We start from the raw sequence: 16,142 nt of genomic DNA, 5'->3' as shown, positions 1-16,142 counted from the left end.
CCGCCGGCGGCTCCGCGCAGCCGGGCCCGCCCCCGTTCCCATGGCAGCGGCCGGGCCTCGAGCGCGGCCTGCCCCGGGAGCATGGAGGACGAGGAGCCGGAGGGGGAGGCGGAGAAGGAAGAGGGGGAGGAGAAGGAGGAGGATGAGGAGAAAGAAGAAGAGGTGAGGGGGAGGCTCTCAGCACGGCCCGGCTGTGGTTGGGCCAGCGCTGGCGTTGTGCTCTCTCCTTCTCTCCCAGGAGCCGGCTCCCTGTCCCCTGACGGAGGAAATCCTCAAGGAGGGCCTCTCTCTCCTCAGTAAGACCGGCAACGGGCTGGCTCTCGCCTATGTGAAGTTTGAAGCCAAAGACAAGTGAGTGTGCAATGCCTGACCCGGCAGAAGCCCCTTTCTCCATGGCCAGGGAGCCGCTGTGCTGCAAGCTGGTGAGCGGCCATGTGGGGTAGGAGCGTGTCCAGGCCCTGCTCTCTCTCCAGCCATCTGCATTCCAGTCTGTGCCTCAGCATAGCCTGCCCATCCTCAGTCCTGGCCTGGGCACTGCCTCCACCACAGCCACACACATCACTGGGTCCCCCAAGACACACATCAGTGTCCCCCAAGGCTGACAGCAGCCTGCCCATCACTCTGGACTGTGCTCTCCTAGGGGGACCTGGACAGTGACCTCCCTACAGGCACTTTGAGAAATATCCATTGACATCTGTCCTCCTAATTGCTAACCTTTAAGGCAGGCAGCTGTAAGTACTGTGCCACAATGGCCTTGGGACAGTTTGGAGCCTCAGCCTCCCTGAGCACACCCATGTAGCTAGGGGGCCCATTAAGATTGTTTCTTTGATAGGGTATCTCAGCCACTGTTTTTTCCACTAGGAAAGTCCTTTGACACAGTCCTTTGGGTTGACACTATTGTCTGACAGACCCCAGAACTTACCCTTTTCTCTGCTCTGGCTGTTCCCGATCCTGACAGATACAATTCAATGGGAATAAGTAGTCCCTCTGCCAGGAAAGCAGGTCCAATCTTACCATTCATCTTTGCTTACAGGCCTGTCCCTATCACCTGCCTTTATCTTCTCTCAGCAAGGCTTTCTAGGACAGCAGGGAAGTAGGAGAGAAGGTTGCCCTCCCTCCAGCAGTGGCAAGAAGCAATCCAAAAGATGGTAGTGGGGAAATATGAGAGCTGTTTTATTCACATTGACCCTCCCTCAGGGGCCTGACAGACATCAGCCTCCTCGAACGCTTCATTCACCTGCGGTATGTGGATTTGTCAAAGAACAAGCTGAAAGATTTGGCCCCGCTGAGCAGCCTAACCCAGCTGCTTTGGCTGAAGGTGGATGGGAATCTGCTCACCAGTGCCAGCATGCAGGAGCTGCCCTACCTCCAAGTCATCAGCTTTGATTGCAACCACATCATGGATTTCGAGGGCATTACTCACCCCCTCCTAGCCAACCTCAGCCTGAAAGGTGATACAGACCACCTCTCTTCATTCTTGTGGGGACACTTTCTTGGAATGGTGGGATTAACTTTCTTGTTTCTTCTTCCTCTGGCACCCAGAAAATAAAATCCAGAAAGCGCTGGGCCTGAGTCACGACCAGTTGTTCAGCCTGCAAGTCCTGGAGCTGCGAGGAAACAAGCTAGAGACCACAGCAGGGCTGGGTGTTTCCAAGCTCAAGAAGCTCTATCTGGTAAGGGATCAGCCAACCTGGGGAGTGGGACAGAGCTGCTGCAGAGCCTGGCACCTGCAGCCCAGATAGCACAAAGAGAGTGGCCACAAACCACAAATCATAGAGGAGTCAGTGTTCAGTGCATCTTCCCTCACAGGAAGGGTTCTTCCCTCACAGCCTCCTGCAGGAGGGCAGTTTTCCCTTCAGGCAGTGTTGGGCAAGCTTGTATTCCATGTGCCCTGGGACCACTGGAGATCACTGGGCAAAGCAACAGCTTTACTCTTCGGGTGACAAAGGGAGGCGATGCCTTTCTGCTCTCTGATGGGCCTAATCAAATACTGGTTTAAAGCCAGCACAATTATATGATTCACACCTACAGCTGCCAAAAAAGAAATTGATTCAATATTGCAGTGAAACTAAGATAGGAGAAGCTGTTTCTTAATGTCATAAACAATTACTTCAAGGAAGCATTTACTCCTAGAGATGTGAGTGAAGAGAGGATGTATGGCTTAGCCCCATGCATCACACTGTGCTACAGCTTGCAAAGATTAAACAGATGTCCTGAGTCACTACCTCTTGAAAAGCAATTAAATATGATAAAGACTTTGAAAAACTATGTGGCTTCTATTCATCAAGATTCCCTGGCAGAAAACACTGAGGAGATGGCTTGCTGAGATTGCCTGCAATTTTCTGATGGAAAACTGGGATTTTATGACTGGAAGTGCTTCAAGAGTGGATGAAGTGGATAAGTCACTAGATACAATACAGCACTTCAAAGCATACCCAGTCACCTTAGTGAGTTATTGCAGGGAAGCAAACAGAGCATGTCTACTAAGGAAAGGCTCCTGGCATGACTGAGGGGTTTCTGAGCTGCCCATGTGAAACAGGAAAATTGCAAGGGATGAGTATTGAAACTAGAACAACTGACTCTCAAGAATCTTTGGGGCTTGAATTTGTCTCCCATGTCTACCTGCTCATTAAATCATTTTGCAGGGAAATCTCCCCCAGTAGTGCTTTGGTCTCTGTGGAAAGACTTTGGTGTTACTTCAGCCTTGGGTAAGTGCAGCTGATGCCTCAAGGACAGGGCTCAATTTAAGGAATTGAACCACTTTTGGTTAAGGTATGACATAGCTGCAGATGAAATTTAGCATGTAAAAAGTGGTATGTACTAGGAAGACTACAAACTGGCTGTGTACCATGTGGCATTTGCATAATTTTTGAGGGTCACAGTAGGGCTGTGTTAGCTCCTGGTCATGGTACAGCAGTGGTGGAAAAGGCTAACCTGAGAAAGGTGGAGTGTGCAGGAAGGGGAGAGGAGATCATGGGCAACGTATGGTAACTTGCAATAAAAAACACATCTGGGTGAAGAACTGATATCTAAGGGAAGGTACTGCGTGTCAGACAGAATGTTGTTTGATTTAGGGGAAAAAAATGAAACAACTCTGAGAAATATCCATTCTGCTTTGTCCTGCTAGTGCTTGCAAGGCCAGAGCTGGTAAAACAATTCACACTGAAGTAATGAAGAAAGTGAGAGTGATGGGAGGTTATTATTCCTTTTATAAGCCAGTGATCAATGAGCTCCCCACCCATGCCAGCTCACAATTTTCTCTGAGGTACAATGTCCTAATCCTTCCTGACTGTTAAATATGCTCACATGGCCTTCACTAAATATCCAGCTTTCGTCTTTTTGCCATGGTGTTACTCCTTTTACTTGGCCCAGCTGCTCCAGATTTTCCTTTGTCCAGTTTCTATTAAAATCCTCCTTTTCTACAAAAGGTCTTTATCCTGAATGACTCAGCCCTAAAATGTTCTTCTATCCCACCAGTTCAGCCTGTGCCCCTTTTTCAGTCTCAGGTATTGCCCACGTCATTGCTTGGGTACCTACAAGGAAGAGAGAGCACAACAGCACCTCTCACACCATTTTTCATTCAGGTCTCAGCACCCTTAGCGACTGCAGACACATTGCCAAGGAAAACCCTGCTCAGCTCCAGGCTGGAGACCGTGGTGGGGAGACGGTAATTACCTGGGATGCTCCAAACTTGGCCGTGCAGGGCGGTGAGCAGCCTGACAGAGCAGAGCGTAGGTGCTGGCACTGCGGGGAGTATCCGCTCGGACAGGAGACCTCTAGTGGTCTTTTCCAGCCGAAATCCTGCTGCGAAACGAGTCCTGAAATTCAGAGCTTCCATATTCCCCTGCTTTGTTAACCCACATCCCAGGGAAGGGAATGAAATTCAGTGATGGGGAATTTTAAACTTCCTGAAGTAAGACACAGCCCAGAGGAGTAGAAGTTCTTGGTCGTAGGTTTTCCCCACAAGAGAAGCAGCTACTGGAAGGTGCCTGGACTTAAATGTACTGTGTGACTAAGAGAGGCTGCTACTCATCCCTTAAACACATTAATTTTAGGCTCAGGTGTGCTTTCCCCTCCATGCTGTTGCTCTCTGAGGCTCAGATTTGGCACTGCCATGGAAAGGAGTGCTGTGCTGGCAGTGGAGTATTCACCTGGGGTGGTTTTGTCTCAAACACCAAGTGATGCTCCAGGAAACACTTTTTCAGCAAACTTTTGGTCCTTGAATCTGAATCCTGAGAACCCACTTGGCCAAGACCCTGAATTACCTGACTGAGCTTCAGACAAGGATGTGTTATGAGTGGTAGGGAGTCTGAAGGATAGAGACTTAAAAGCCAGAAATAACTGCTATTCCCTCCCCTGTGTGTCCCCATTTTCCTTCTCTCTTTCTGCCTCCCTGGTGCTCAGGCCAAGAACACCATTTGCAGCCTTGAAGGCCTTGAGGAGTTCAAGCAGCTGGAGACTCTGCACCTGCGTGACAACAAGCTTGAGGCCCTGGATGGATTCTCTGACAGCATGAAGTGCCTGCAGTACCTCAACCTACGGTGGGTCCTCCCTGCTCTGTGTTGGGACCAGAGATCCCTTCGTCAGACTGCACTCCCATTTAGATCTTCAGGATTTTCTGGGTTGTTTTTTTTTTTTTGGAAGTTGAAGATCTGGTAGGGATGGGTTGATATCTACCATCCTTAACTGGTGTTCAGCAGCTGTCTAGGCATTGTAACAGCCAGGGCCTTTCCTGGGCTTCTTACAAAATATCAGCCCGTCCAGTCATTCTCATACCCCATCTCAGGCTTTTCATTCCTTGCCATAAGTCAGTTGGGTCCCTCAAAGCTCTGAGCTCTGTTCTCTGTGCTCTGCCTGCAGATTCCCTTTAGTTCTCAGTGTTTGCCATGCAGGGCCGTGGTGATGTCACACGGTTCAATGGACTGAGCACAGAGGAATCCAGAGGAGATGTCCTTTTTGTCTCTCAGTCTGGTGAGCTGCAGATCTGGATCTTAGGTGACAGATCTGTGGTCTAAGGTCTATGGTCCCTGATGCCATTAAGATTCGCTTTTTCTGTCTTGTCCACTTACTGTTCCAAAGGGATTTCACTACGTGCATGGGTCTCCTTCCCCTGCTCTCTGTGCTTCCTTTTCTTCAGGAGCAATGGGATCAAAAGCTTTCAGGAGGTGGAAAAACTGCAGGTTCTCCCCATGCTGCAGGCACTGGTGCTGATGGACAATCCGTGCACCGAGGAGCCCAATTACCGGCTGGAGGTCCTGTCCCGGCTGCCACAGCTGCAACGCCTCGACAAGGAATCAGTTGAGGAAGAGGAGCGGGAAGAGGCGGAGAAAATCCGTCAGACAAGGAAGCAAACAGAAATGGTGAGAACAACACAGTGCAGGGATTAGAAGGAGGTGAAGAGAAAGAAAAAGGACCAAGCACGCTGATAAAGCCTCTCCTCCACTATATTACATGAGGAGAAGGGTAGGGGATGTCAGTCACAAGAGCATGAAAGCCTGAAAAAGAGGCCAGGCTTTGCAAGCTGGTTATGGTGGCCGTCATGCAACCCTGCTGCCATTCCTGACCCCACTAGCAAAAGAGGGCAGTGAAAGGGGAAGAGACATTGGGCATGGGGTCATTAATTTCTCCCTCCTCCCTTTTTCAGGAAATGGAAGCACCTCTTGAGGATACAGTGACTGAGTGACCTGTTTTTAACACCTGTTCCCAGAGGCTGTCAAGATGTAGTGATGCCTTTCCCCATATGTGAGGCTGGGAAAGTGAGAGCTTTAGGTACCAGCTTCACCTCATTTTACCTCTGGAGAAAAGAGGAGTGCTATTCACCCTGGTCCTAGAAGCTGCCCTGAGGCACTGCAGTGTTTTTGCAGTCACTGCACTGTGTTCTATTCTCAGTAGGCCTGAGAGGGGAAAGGGGAGAGTTACAGGTTCTGTGGTTCGATTTGATTCCCAAAAACTCTGCAAGGTTTTGTGATTTGAATAAAAATAATTAATGAGCCTGGAGTGACTGGGATTGTTTATCCTGCACACCCACTCCTATTCTCTGGCTCTCTCACCCTCATCTGTCTACGTCTATCCCTTACTGCCTGCCTCTCTGTCTCTCCATCCCCTACGTGCTGTTTGCAAAGCTTTGCTAAATCCTGACTCATCGCAGCTCTGGGTCACATGCTGCTGTCCCGGCCCTATCAGGGGCGTCTCCATCCTGCTGCTGCCGCCACCGTTGGCTTAGAGGACACATCATCTCCCCTTGAGGTCCTGCATCCCTTCTCAGCTCCGTCCTCTCTCCTTTCTACCAGCACTCTCTCAATCTCTCGTCCACCCCTGCCCTAGGAAGGTAAGTGTCTCCCCACGGCCAGCGCACCCCCCACTACGTGCATGTTTCTGCTGCCCACCTTGTGCCCTCCAAACCCCACACGCACTTTGGGGTCCCTGCAGAGAAGGACCACGGTGAGCGGCATTAACAACTCGACTCCCCTCACTTCCTCCCCCTGCTCCTCCCACCTCTCTCCCCTCACCCGCATCCTTGTGAGTTTTCTTTCATATTTTAATTTCAGGTACTCCCTCCTTCCCGAGCCCCCTCCTTTCCCCTCCCGGCAATCATCATTTCAGACGTGAACCCAGGGAATTGCAGGAGGGGGGGCAACCGACGAGGATAGGTGTTGCTCCCAAGGGCACTGTCGGGAGGTGCCGCGGGATGGAGCTTTCCCCGGGGGAGGGGGTGGTAGTGGGGAGAAGGCAAGGCTCAGTCTGGGGAAAGGATCCAGCCTCAGAGCGGACCAGCCCCCCCAGTCTCCCGAGGTGTTGACATAAACACGGGCGCTCAGGGAGAGGGAGGGAGAAGAGGGGATGTTTTCCTATTTGCACAGCCCCACACCACAGGGGAGGGGGAGAGCACGGAGAGGAGGTGACAGGCAGGCAGGCAGGCAGGCAGTAGCTGCATCAGTCACGACACTGCAGCAGTGCGGGCTTCCTGGGAGCAGTGCCCAGCCCGGGGGAATCGCAGTAGCACACGGGACTGGTGGCGGTGCCCTGGGGGAAAGGTCTCCGCCGTGCTGGCCTGGCAGGGACAGGGAATTGCTGCCAGCGCCAGCTCCACGGGAAAGCATTGCAGCAGCACCAGCCTCCCAGCGTACGCTGCCCTGCCCCTGTTCACGGGGGCTGCACAGCCTCCTGTCCCTTTCTGGATGTGGTCTGTGGCTTCCCAGCTATGGCTCCATCCCAATCCCTTATCCCAGCTTATCCGCCTCTGACCTCCTTTCAGGACAGTGCAGATGATACCAGGGATTTCAGGGTGGTTCTGTATAAAAGAGAAGAAACGCAGGGGACATGGGGCAGCAACACAAGTGGAGAAAAGGTTTTAAAGGACTACAAGGGAGAGAAGATCATGTAAGTGATGGGGTGGGGCAGGCAAGGCTGGATTTGGGCTTGTCATTTGGCTTCCTTGGATCTGGCTCCAAGAGGGGCAGGTGGATGTGACCACAGGGATATGACCAGGGGCAACATGACCAGATAAGCAGAGAGGCGGAGCATCTGGCACGGGTGTGCTGTCAAAGATGACTTTAAGCGGGGTCCTGTCCGTCTGTACCCCGTGGAGGCTGTTGAGGCACGGCCAGGACACTGCTGCAAAGGAAGCTCGCGGCTGGCTGCGCCGGCACGACTCTGGAGGAAGTTCCTGTGGTGTGTGCCAGATGGCGTGAGGAGCTCTGCCAAAGCGGCTGATAGGGGATCCCAGCCCAGATGGACATGGTGGAGGGCTCTGTGCAGCTCCAGAGAACCCTGGAGTTGCTGACTGAAACTCCCCACACAAGAAGCTCTGGCTGAAACTTCAGAGCAGCAGCACGATTTCCTCACACCCTTGTGATTTCCACCCACCCGGAGCAGTGCTGTCGAGCGCTGACTCCGGCTTCCCCATCCTGCTTCTCAGCTCTCCTCGGTGCTGTGATGTGCTGTTCAAGCTCATTTTCCCCTGCCCAGGTGCTGAGGCCTTGTGCTGGCTGTGCCCCTGCTCACACACACCATGGGGAGGTCCTGGCTCCCTGTGGCTGCTCTGTCCTCTGCCAGCCCTGCTCAGGAATGAGGGAATCATCTGTGGGAGCCAGGGGAGGAAAACCTGGCAGTGCTGGGAGCATGGGGGGACACAACCCTTATTGCAGGACCCTGGCACTGCACAGCCCCACAGCCAGGGGGACGAGAAGGTGCCATGAAGGGAATGAGCTGATTTGGAACCTGCAGAGAGCAAACTGCAGCAAGAGGAGCTCTTTCAAACAGCCATCATAATCCACCAGCATGTTTTCTACTTCAGCTTTAACCCCATGCTCCAAAATGCTAGGCTTCCTCAGCCCCCCCTCACCCAACAGAGATCCAGCCCAGCCTCATCTGCTTCCCTGCCTCAGGAGTGGATCGAAGGGTTGGCAGCTGGGCCAGGCCCCCCTCCCTTCAGAGCCCTCTTTGCCACGTCTGAGGCACCGAGGCCTTCAGCAAGATGGCTCCTCAGGCTGCCAGGCTCCGCGCTCCCGCCGCCTTGGCACAGCCTGACCCCGCAGCCCACGGGGGACACAGGGAAGCTGAGCAGGCGCTCGGCAGGAGGGACATGGCTGGGGTCTGGGACAGCCAGGCTGGGATGGCTCCCACACCGTGGGCTGGAGAGGGGCTGGGGGGGTCCCCCCTGGCTGGCTGCCCCCTGCCCTGCCCATCACGCTCGGCTGGCTCCCTGTTCGCTGCACAGGGACACGGCAGCCGCTTGCTGTCTGGCCTGGCAGGCGCTGTCCTCGCCTCCCGGCAAGGGGACAGGAGATGCCTGGAGCTGCTGCCCCGTCCTTGACACCAGAGCCAGGGGCACCACCCTGCTGTGCCAGCTGATCCCTCCCTCTCTGCTGCCCGTGGCACCCTCCCCATCCCTGCCATTCAGGCTTGTATCAGGCACTGTGCTGTGACGCAGGGAGAGAGGCAGAGTGCACCCAGTTTGTCAGCTGCAGCAGAGGGGCAGAGTAAATTCAAATAAATAGCCAGTTCCTGGAAAAATGTTCATAGATTCCTGTAGTCTGGGTGAATTTCTAAATTTCCTGGGGCAAATAGTTTTAGCCCAAATTTCTAAGGTCGCTTTTCCTTGAATTCCCTTCTCTCTGTCAGTCTAGACACAGAAGGGGTGAGCACTGCATCTTGGAGCCTCTCAAAGCTGAACATATCCTGTTCTCTCCTCTCCATAGATTCACCATGGCAGTCGAAAGGATCCATGCCCGTGAGATCCTGGACTCCCGTGGGAACCCCACCGTCGAGGTGGACCTCTACACACACAAAGGTATGCGGGTGATGACAAGAGACGGAGGGCAAGCCCTGCCCACCCCGACAAAGCTGGTGCTGTACAGCAGCCTGGCATGCCGAGACCATGGAGGGTCCCCACTGGTGAACCCCCAGCTGACAACAAGACTGGGGAAGAGGCAGGGACAAAATTCTGCTCACGGCTCTGCTTGTGCGTGTGCTCAGCAACTCTGCACACGTGCCGGGCAAATCACAACAAGACAGCTGGCTGTCCTGTGTGTGACTTGAGCCATGCTCATAGCAGGGATGGAAGGTCTTTCTGTCATTAATGTCTGCACCTTCTCGTCATACCCCTGCTGCAGCTATGCTTTTAGTCCTGGGGCACAGTATAAGTTTGGTGGCACATCCATGGCCGTGCTCATGGCAGGGGTAAAGCTTTGTTCCTGAGATCTCTGTGCAGCTGTGTCCATGCATGTGACTTCTCAGCTGGAAGAGCTACATTTGCACTGGGCCCAAAACTGCTTGGGCTGAGGGGTGAGGAGCAGTGAGAGGCCAGAGCAGACATGCAACCATTGTCTTCCTTCTTCAGTGAGGCAGAAACCTCAGTCTGAGGGGGAGGAAGCTGAGGATGGTTGTGAGTCAGGCTGCCTCTGGAGCTAGGAGGAGGACTGAGGAACCAGGCTTCCACCCATCACACACAGTTCTAGGATCAGTGCCTGCCATCCAGGTTCCTCAGCCTGGAAGCCCGGGGTGCATATATTTCTGCTGCTGAGGTGCTCCACCTCTGAGAAGACCAGCCATGAGCAGCCAGCCAGTGCGGCCATCCATTTGCACAAGTAGTTGCTGCATCCTTTCCTGTGAAAGCAGGGCAGAAGCAGGTGCATGAGGATTTTTCCTCTTCACCCTCTGCTTGTCTCACACCCCTGTTTTGCTGTTTCCCAGGCATGTTTCGAGCAGCTGTCCCCAGCGGAGCGTCCACTGGTATCTACGAGGCTCTGGAGCTGCGAGACAATGACAAGTCACGTTTCCTTGGGAAAGGTGGGGAGATGCCTGCTCCACAGCTGGTCCTCGGGGCTGCCTGTGTGTGGGGCCCTGCTGGAGGGTGCTGCCCACCCACTGGTGTGACAGGAAGTGTCCCAGTGCCCTCAGGGAGACCACAGAGGCACAGACCTAGCGTAAAGTGAAAGATCAGGCCTCGATCTTCCCTCGCTGTCTCCCTCTCTCAGTCTCTCTATCAGTCCTCTCCCTCCCTCTTTCCACTCTTCTCTCTGCCTCACTCTCTCTCTCTCTCTCTCTCTCTCTCTCTCTCTTTCTTTCTCTGCCTCTTCCCTTCTTTAGGGGTCCTGCAGGCCGTGGATCATATCAACAGCACTGTCGCCCCAGCTCTCGTGGGCTCTGTAAGGATTTCTCTTTGTTCTCCCCTGTCCAACGCTTACTCTGGTTCGTCTCTGTCCCCCGATCTCTGTCTCTGCCTCTCTTCATCTCACTGGGTTAACAGACACAGCGATGCTCTCTGTGAACCTGGGCACGCCCCTCCTGCCCTCCATGCCTGTGTGTGTCCACAGCAATCTTTTCTCTGGGAGGAAAGGATTTAACTCTTCCTGATCCACCGCAGTATCTGTGCAGCCTAACTAGTCCCCTTGGTGCTCCCTGTAGAGCTCACCCCCTCTTCCAGCTGTGCTCTCCCTCAAGCACTGAATCACATCCATGTATCTGTGGCCTCATCCTGGTGTGATGAGCAATGGCTGTATCGGGCAGGGTCTGGCACAGCCTTGCAGAGCAGTGGTGTCACATCTGCAGCCTGTTTACACCTGGAGACCCGGAGCCTGCTTTGAGGAGAGCTGAGCTGAGGCCACATATTCCAGGCCATGTGGCCCATGGTTGGCTCTGGCCAAGAGCCCAGTTCTCTCCAGCCCTGAAAAGCGTGGCGGAGGGCTGCCTGCGTTGGGTCCAATCTTGCTCTCCACCTCACTCCTGGGGATGGCTCCATCCAGCCTACATTCGCTTGCTTGAGGTTGAGCATGTTCTGTTCTGCCTAGCTTCTGTGTGACCACAGCACCACAAAGCTCCCTGGAAGCTGCCAAAAAGCTGGGGAAATCCCCAGAGGAGTCCTGTGTCCCCAGCAATGCGGGGCCTTGCCTGGGCTGCAGCTGAGCCCCTCTCCACCATGGGTACCATCTACACTGCACTGCAGCAGCACCACCAGGGTTACCTAACCTGACTAAATACCAAGGCACCAGTTTCCAGAGCTTTGTGTGTACATGCTCCCCCACAAGCTGAAAAGGTCCTTGTACCCCCAGCTTCTCCATCAATGCCTCCTTTCCCACACACCAGAGCCAGCAGCTCTTCCACTCGTCCCCTTCTCAGGAGCTCTTTCTTTCTTGCAGGGCCTCTCTGTTGTGGATCAAGAGAAGATAGACAATATGATGCTTGAGATGGACGGCACAGAGAACAAATGTAATTCATCCCTCTTTTTGGCAGGGAAATTACAAGCATGGGAGGCTGCAGGGCTGGAGTGGGGGGCACTGCCAAAGCTGTGGTGAGCCCGAGGTTGGGCTGGCAAGGGCACCCACTGGGCAGGATACTGCCACCTGAAAAATCAATCTCCTCCTTTGCCCACAGCCAAGTTTGGGGCCAACGCTATCCTGGGAGTTTCGCTGGCCGTGTGCAAGGCGGGAGCTGCAGAGAAGGATGTGCCCCTGTACCGGCACATCGCTGACCTGGCCGGCAACTCTGACCTCATCCTTCCTGTGCCAGTAAGACACTCTCTCCTTGACATCCACCTTCAGAAACTCCCAAAAAGTGGTGTTTCCAAAAGAAACTTCCAAGGTGTTGGGAGGTAGATAAGGAAGAGATATGGGATTGAAACATCAGCTGAGTGCACTGCACTTGTCAGGGAAGCAAACCAAGGCCTGAGATTTGTCAAGTTTCAATTGGAAAAAAGGAACCTGACGAGGATACAGTAGAGGTTGTGGTGAGGAGCTGACTGAAGATCTCCTTCTTAGCAGAAGAACCAGAGGGCATCACGTGAACCCTCTGGGGCACAGTTCAAAATAGGGGCACATGGGTCTTCACACCAGGGGAAGCTGCCTTGAGAAATTCTTTCACAAAGGGAGTTGTGGATGCTAAAATTTTCTCAGGGTCAAGAAAAAAGGTCCTGGAAGAGAGACTGACAGCATTGTTGACAAACAGGTACAGACAAACAGAGCATAGATAAACACATAGCTCAGGAGATCTCTGAGAGGGAAACAGATGGTAAAACCCTCCCCAGCCACATGCTTTTAGCCACTACTGGAAGGAAGACTCCAGGTTTACGTGCCTTTGGTCTGATGGTTGTAGCTGATGTGCTTATGTTGCCCTCTGGGATGTGGCATGAACGGGCATGGTGACACATCTGAGAGCCACCTCTCAGGGGTGCCAAGACCATTTCCCTCAGCTCTGACTCTCTTATGGGCTCTTCCAGGCTTTCAACGTGATCAATGGAGGTTCCCACGCAGGCAACAAACTGGCCATGCAGGAGTTCATGATCCTGCCTGTGGGAGCTGAAAGCTTCCGCGATGCCATGCGCATCGGGGCTGAAGTCTATCACAACCTCAAGAGCGTCATCAAGGAGAAGTATGGCAAAGATGCTACCAATGTGGGTGATGAGGGAGGCTTTGCCCCCAACATCCTGGAAAATAGTGAAGGTGAGAGCCCTATAGTGATGGGGTACCGCTGCCTGCAATGCTGTGAGTTCCTATGCCCAGCTCACAGCATTCCCCAGACTGATTCAAAGATGACGCCTCAGTGTCATTGACCTCCTGTGTTAGGGAATGTTTCTAAGCTTCTTCTCCTTAGGGTGGCCTTGATCTTTCACAGCCTCTCCATACAAACCTTGTATGTGTGTGCACACTTTTATAAGGCCTTCCACAAACTTGTCTTTGAGCTGTGGAATTGCATTTTAATTCCTCCTTGTCCCTTTGGACACAGCCCCTACAGCTCCTTGACATGTTTCTGTTGCATTCTGGGCTCCCTTCTACTTCTCCATCACACCACTAGTCTCTTAGTGGCTCTAGGGAGCTTCCCAAGGGAGGCTCCCACCAAAAGGCAGAGCTCTCTGCATGGGCTGACTTTCCTGACCACAATTCCCCTCTCAGCTCTGGAGCTGCTCAAGGAGGCTATCGACAAGGCCGGCTACACGGACAAGATCGTCATCGGTATGGATGTGGCAGCCTCCGAGTTCTACCGTGATGGCAAATATGACCTGGACTTCAAGTCCCCAGATGACCCAAGCCGCTACATTTCTGGAGATGAGCTAGGAGACCTCTACCAAAGCTTTGTACGTGATTACCCAGGTGAGCTGCTGTGCAGGGCAGTAGGAAATCAGCACTGGTGCTGCGCACCGACCAGGCACAAGCCCTCTGTGTTTTAGGGGTGGGAAGGGAAGCACCTTTGACTCGTGCCTCTTTGGTTGTCCTTTCAGTGGTCTCCATTGAGGATCCCTTTGACCAAGATGACTGGGAGGCCTGGTCCAAGTTCACTGCCAATGTGGGGATTCAGATAGTGGGAGATGACCTGACAGTGACAAACCCCAAGCGCATCGAACGAGCTGTTGAGGAGAAAGCCTGCAACTGCCTCCTGCTCAAAGTCAACCAGATTGGATCTGTCACAGAGGCCATCCAAGCGTAAGTTCAGCCCACTGCCCTTGCTGTCTTGTGAATGGGCTGGTGATGAACCACAGCCAGGTATCAAGCTATGCACTGGGTGAACAGATTTGTGTCTCTACCAAAGGGTAGGATGCTGAGAGTGGTAGCAGAGTGCGCCTGAATCTTACCCTGCGCAGGTGGTAATTGTAGGAGTAGGAGCTACTGACTGCATTTCTCACTCCTTGCAGCTGTAAGTTGGCCCAGGAGAATGGGTGGGGTGTGATGGTGAGCCACCGATCTGGGGAGACTGAAGACACCTTCATTGCTGATCTGGTTGTAGGACTGTGCACTGGGCAGGTAGGTGAAACCCAGGCCATGCACAGGCCTGGAGGAAAGCAAAGGGGTGTCACAAAAGAATACCCTGCCATGGGAAACTGGTACAAGTCATAACAGTGTCTTACAGTGTTTGCTTTGGGGAATGCTTTACAGATAAAGACGGGTGCTCCCTGCAGGTCTGAACGCCTGGCTAAATACAACCAGCTCATGAGGTAAGGGTCTCCAAGGATGGGAATGCAGAAGAGAGAGTGGGGGAGTGACCAACTGGGTGGGAGAGGCTGAAAGCCCAAGGGCAGATGGGGCTCATGGGTAAAATGTAACAAAAGCAAGGCACAGAGATGACAGTAGGATCCCAGAGAGGCCTCTGGGGCAGTCTCCTTTCCTCCTCCTTGGCTTGAGGGTGCAGCCCTGCAGTCACAGCAGCTGGTGGGAGCTGAGCTCCTCAGGCACATGTCAGCTTCCTGCTGATGAGCTGCCTCTCCGGCGCCCCGGTGCCTCCAGTGCCCCCTCACTACAAGGGCCTGATGTGCGCTGTCTCTCTGCAGGATTGAGGAAGAGCTCGGCGATGAAGCACGCTTCGCCGGACACAACTTCCGCAACCCAAGTGTTCTTTGAACATTGTCCCCAGGGCACAGCCACCCTGCTGCTCTTTCCCACTCACAGACTCTGAACCCCCCTTTCCCTCCACTGCTCCCTTTTTTGCTCTTTCTCCCCACTCTGTCACCTGGTTTCCTCTCACCTCGAAACCCCTCGAGTTCAGGTGTCCCTGGCTAGATGTACCCAGGTGAAGGATGAGAGAACGGCCTACACCCTGTCCCTTGCTGTGGGGTCATAAGCATTCCTGGATCTAGGCATTGTGTGTCTCTGTTGTTTGTGCAGGGCCACGCCTGGTGGCTCTGCTCACGTGCCAGAGCATGGGAGCGTCTGCCCGGTGTGTTCCCTCGTCCGCCGAAGCATGTGCGGTGACCATCTGTGCGTCGGCCGGTGTGCTCGGACACTGCTGCACCTGTGGCTGTGTCGGGCCAGGTGTTGCCAGTGGCTCGCTCTCGTTGTGCATGTGTGTAGGTGTGTGTACGTGTCCTGGCGTCCCTGTGCCCCAGGCGTGTGTCTGCACCGAGCCCCGGTGGGATGCGCGCGCCCCTCGCCTCTGCCCCGGCAGTGTCGTGTTGGGCTGTGCTGTGTTGGGCTGTGCTTGCCGGCAGCTTAGCGTGGAAGTGCACTGCTGTCCCACACTGGGTGTGCGTGTGTGTGCTGTCAGTCTCTGGCTCAGCACGTGGTACTGCGGGGCAAGATATTAAAGCACATCCGTAAACAAACCCATGCTCTCATTTGCTTCTTGTGACCTTTTTCTCTCTGTTCCCTTCCCTCTTGCACTCCTTCACCCTCCCCTCCGCCCATGATGTCTGCTTCACCTTCTGGACAGCCCATGCTCAGCTGAGCAACAGACAAACTACAGATCCCGAAACTCTATTAAAATGTATTTCACACCTGAGTTGCCTGACTTGGCCTGATGTTTATCTCTAGTTGCCAGTGTTTGGGAAGTGGGGACATTTTGCCACCAGAGCAGGAGATGCCCACACAGAAAGGTAAAAAAAAAATAAATAAAAAAAAGCTTTCACAGCTTTGTCCCACAGTCAGACTGCTCTGTTGGACACCAGCCGGGAAACACCAAAGAGAAAGCATGTGTGATGGCTTGGCTCCTGTCATCTTCACCACCAAACTGTGTTGCATGAAGATCTGCTGTGCGGGGATTCTAATTGTGCCTTCCACTGGTGTAAAGACCTCAGGGTGGGCCCCCAGCTGTCTGACTGCTGCACTCAGGTGATGGTAGACAGAAATGGTGAGTCTTTTGAGAGAGAAAATGCTGATTGTCCCCCCCAAAAGGGGCTTGTAGAGCAGTGACTGGAGGCGTAGGTGGGATGGGTAGTC

At 53.6% G+C, this 16,142-nt stretch overlaps 2 protein-coding genes across 2 annotated transcripts; both read left to right on the top strand.

Annotated features, from left to right (window-relative positions):
* Positions 1-66: 66 nt before the first annotated feature.
* On the top strand, positions 67-5,997 carry LRRC23 (leucine rich repeat containing 23). Its single transcript, XM_015635002.3, has 7 exons — positions 67-162; positions 239-351; positions 1,198-1,451; positions 1,543-1,673; positions 4,405-4,541; positions 5,138-5,360; positions 5,645-5,997. Exons 1-7 carry the CDS (start codon positions 82-84, stop codon positions 5,681-5,683), a joined length of 978 nt encoding a protein of 325 aa, XP_015490488.1. The 5' UTR covers positions 67-81; the 3' UTR covers positions 5,684-5,997.
* Positions 5,998-6,153: 156 nt separating this feature from the next.
* Positions 6,154-15,705, top strand: ENO2 (enolase 2). Its single transcript, XM_015634990.1, has 12 exons — positions 6,154-6,328; positions 9,201-9,292; positions 10,195-10,290; positions 10,591-10,649; positions 11,640-11,709; positions 11,875-12,008; positions 12,716-12,938; positions 13,389-13,586; positions 13,715-13,916; positions 14,126-14,234; positions 14,367-14,425; positions 14,759-15,705. The coding sequence occupies exons 2-12, from the start codon at positions 9,208-9,210 to the stop codon at positions 14,826-14,828; spliced, it is 1,305 nt and encodes a 434-aa protein (XP_015490476.1). The 5' UTR covers positions 6,154-6,328; positions 9,201-9,207; the 3' UTR covers positions 14,829-15,705.
* The last annotated feature ends 437 nt before the right edge of the window (positions 15,706-16,142 follow it).

Source organism: Parus major, chromosome 1, assembly GCF_001522545.3.
Source record: "Parus major isolate Abel chromosome 1, Parus_major1.1, whole genome shotgun sequence".
In the NCBI taxonomy this organism is placed as follows: domain Eukaryota; kingdom Metazoa; phylum Chordata; class Aves; order Passeriformes; family Paridae; genus Parus; species Parus major.
The sequence above is the reverse complement of the archived record's forward strand: the minus strand, read 5'-3'. Positions and strand labels throughout refer to the sequence as shown.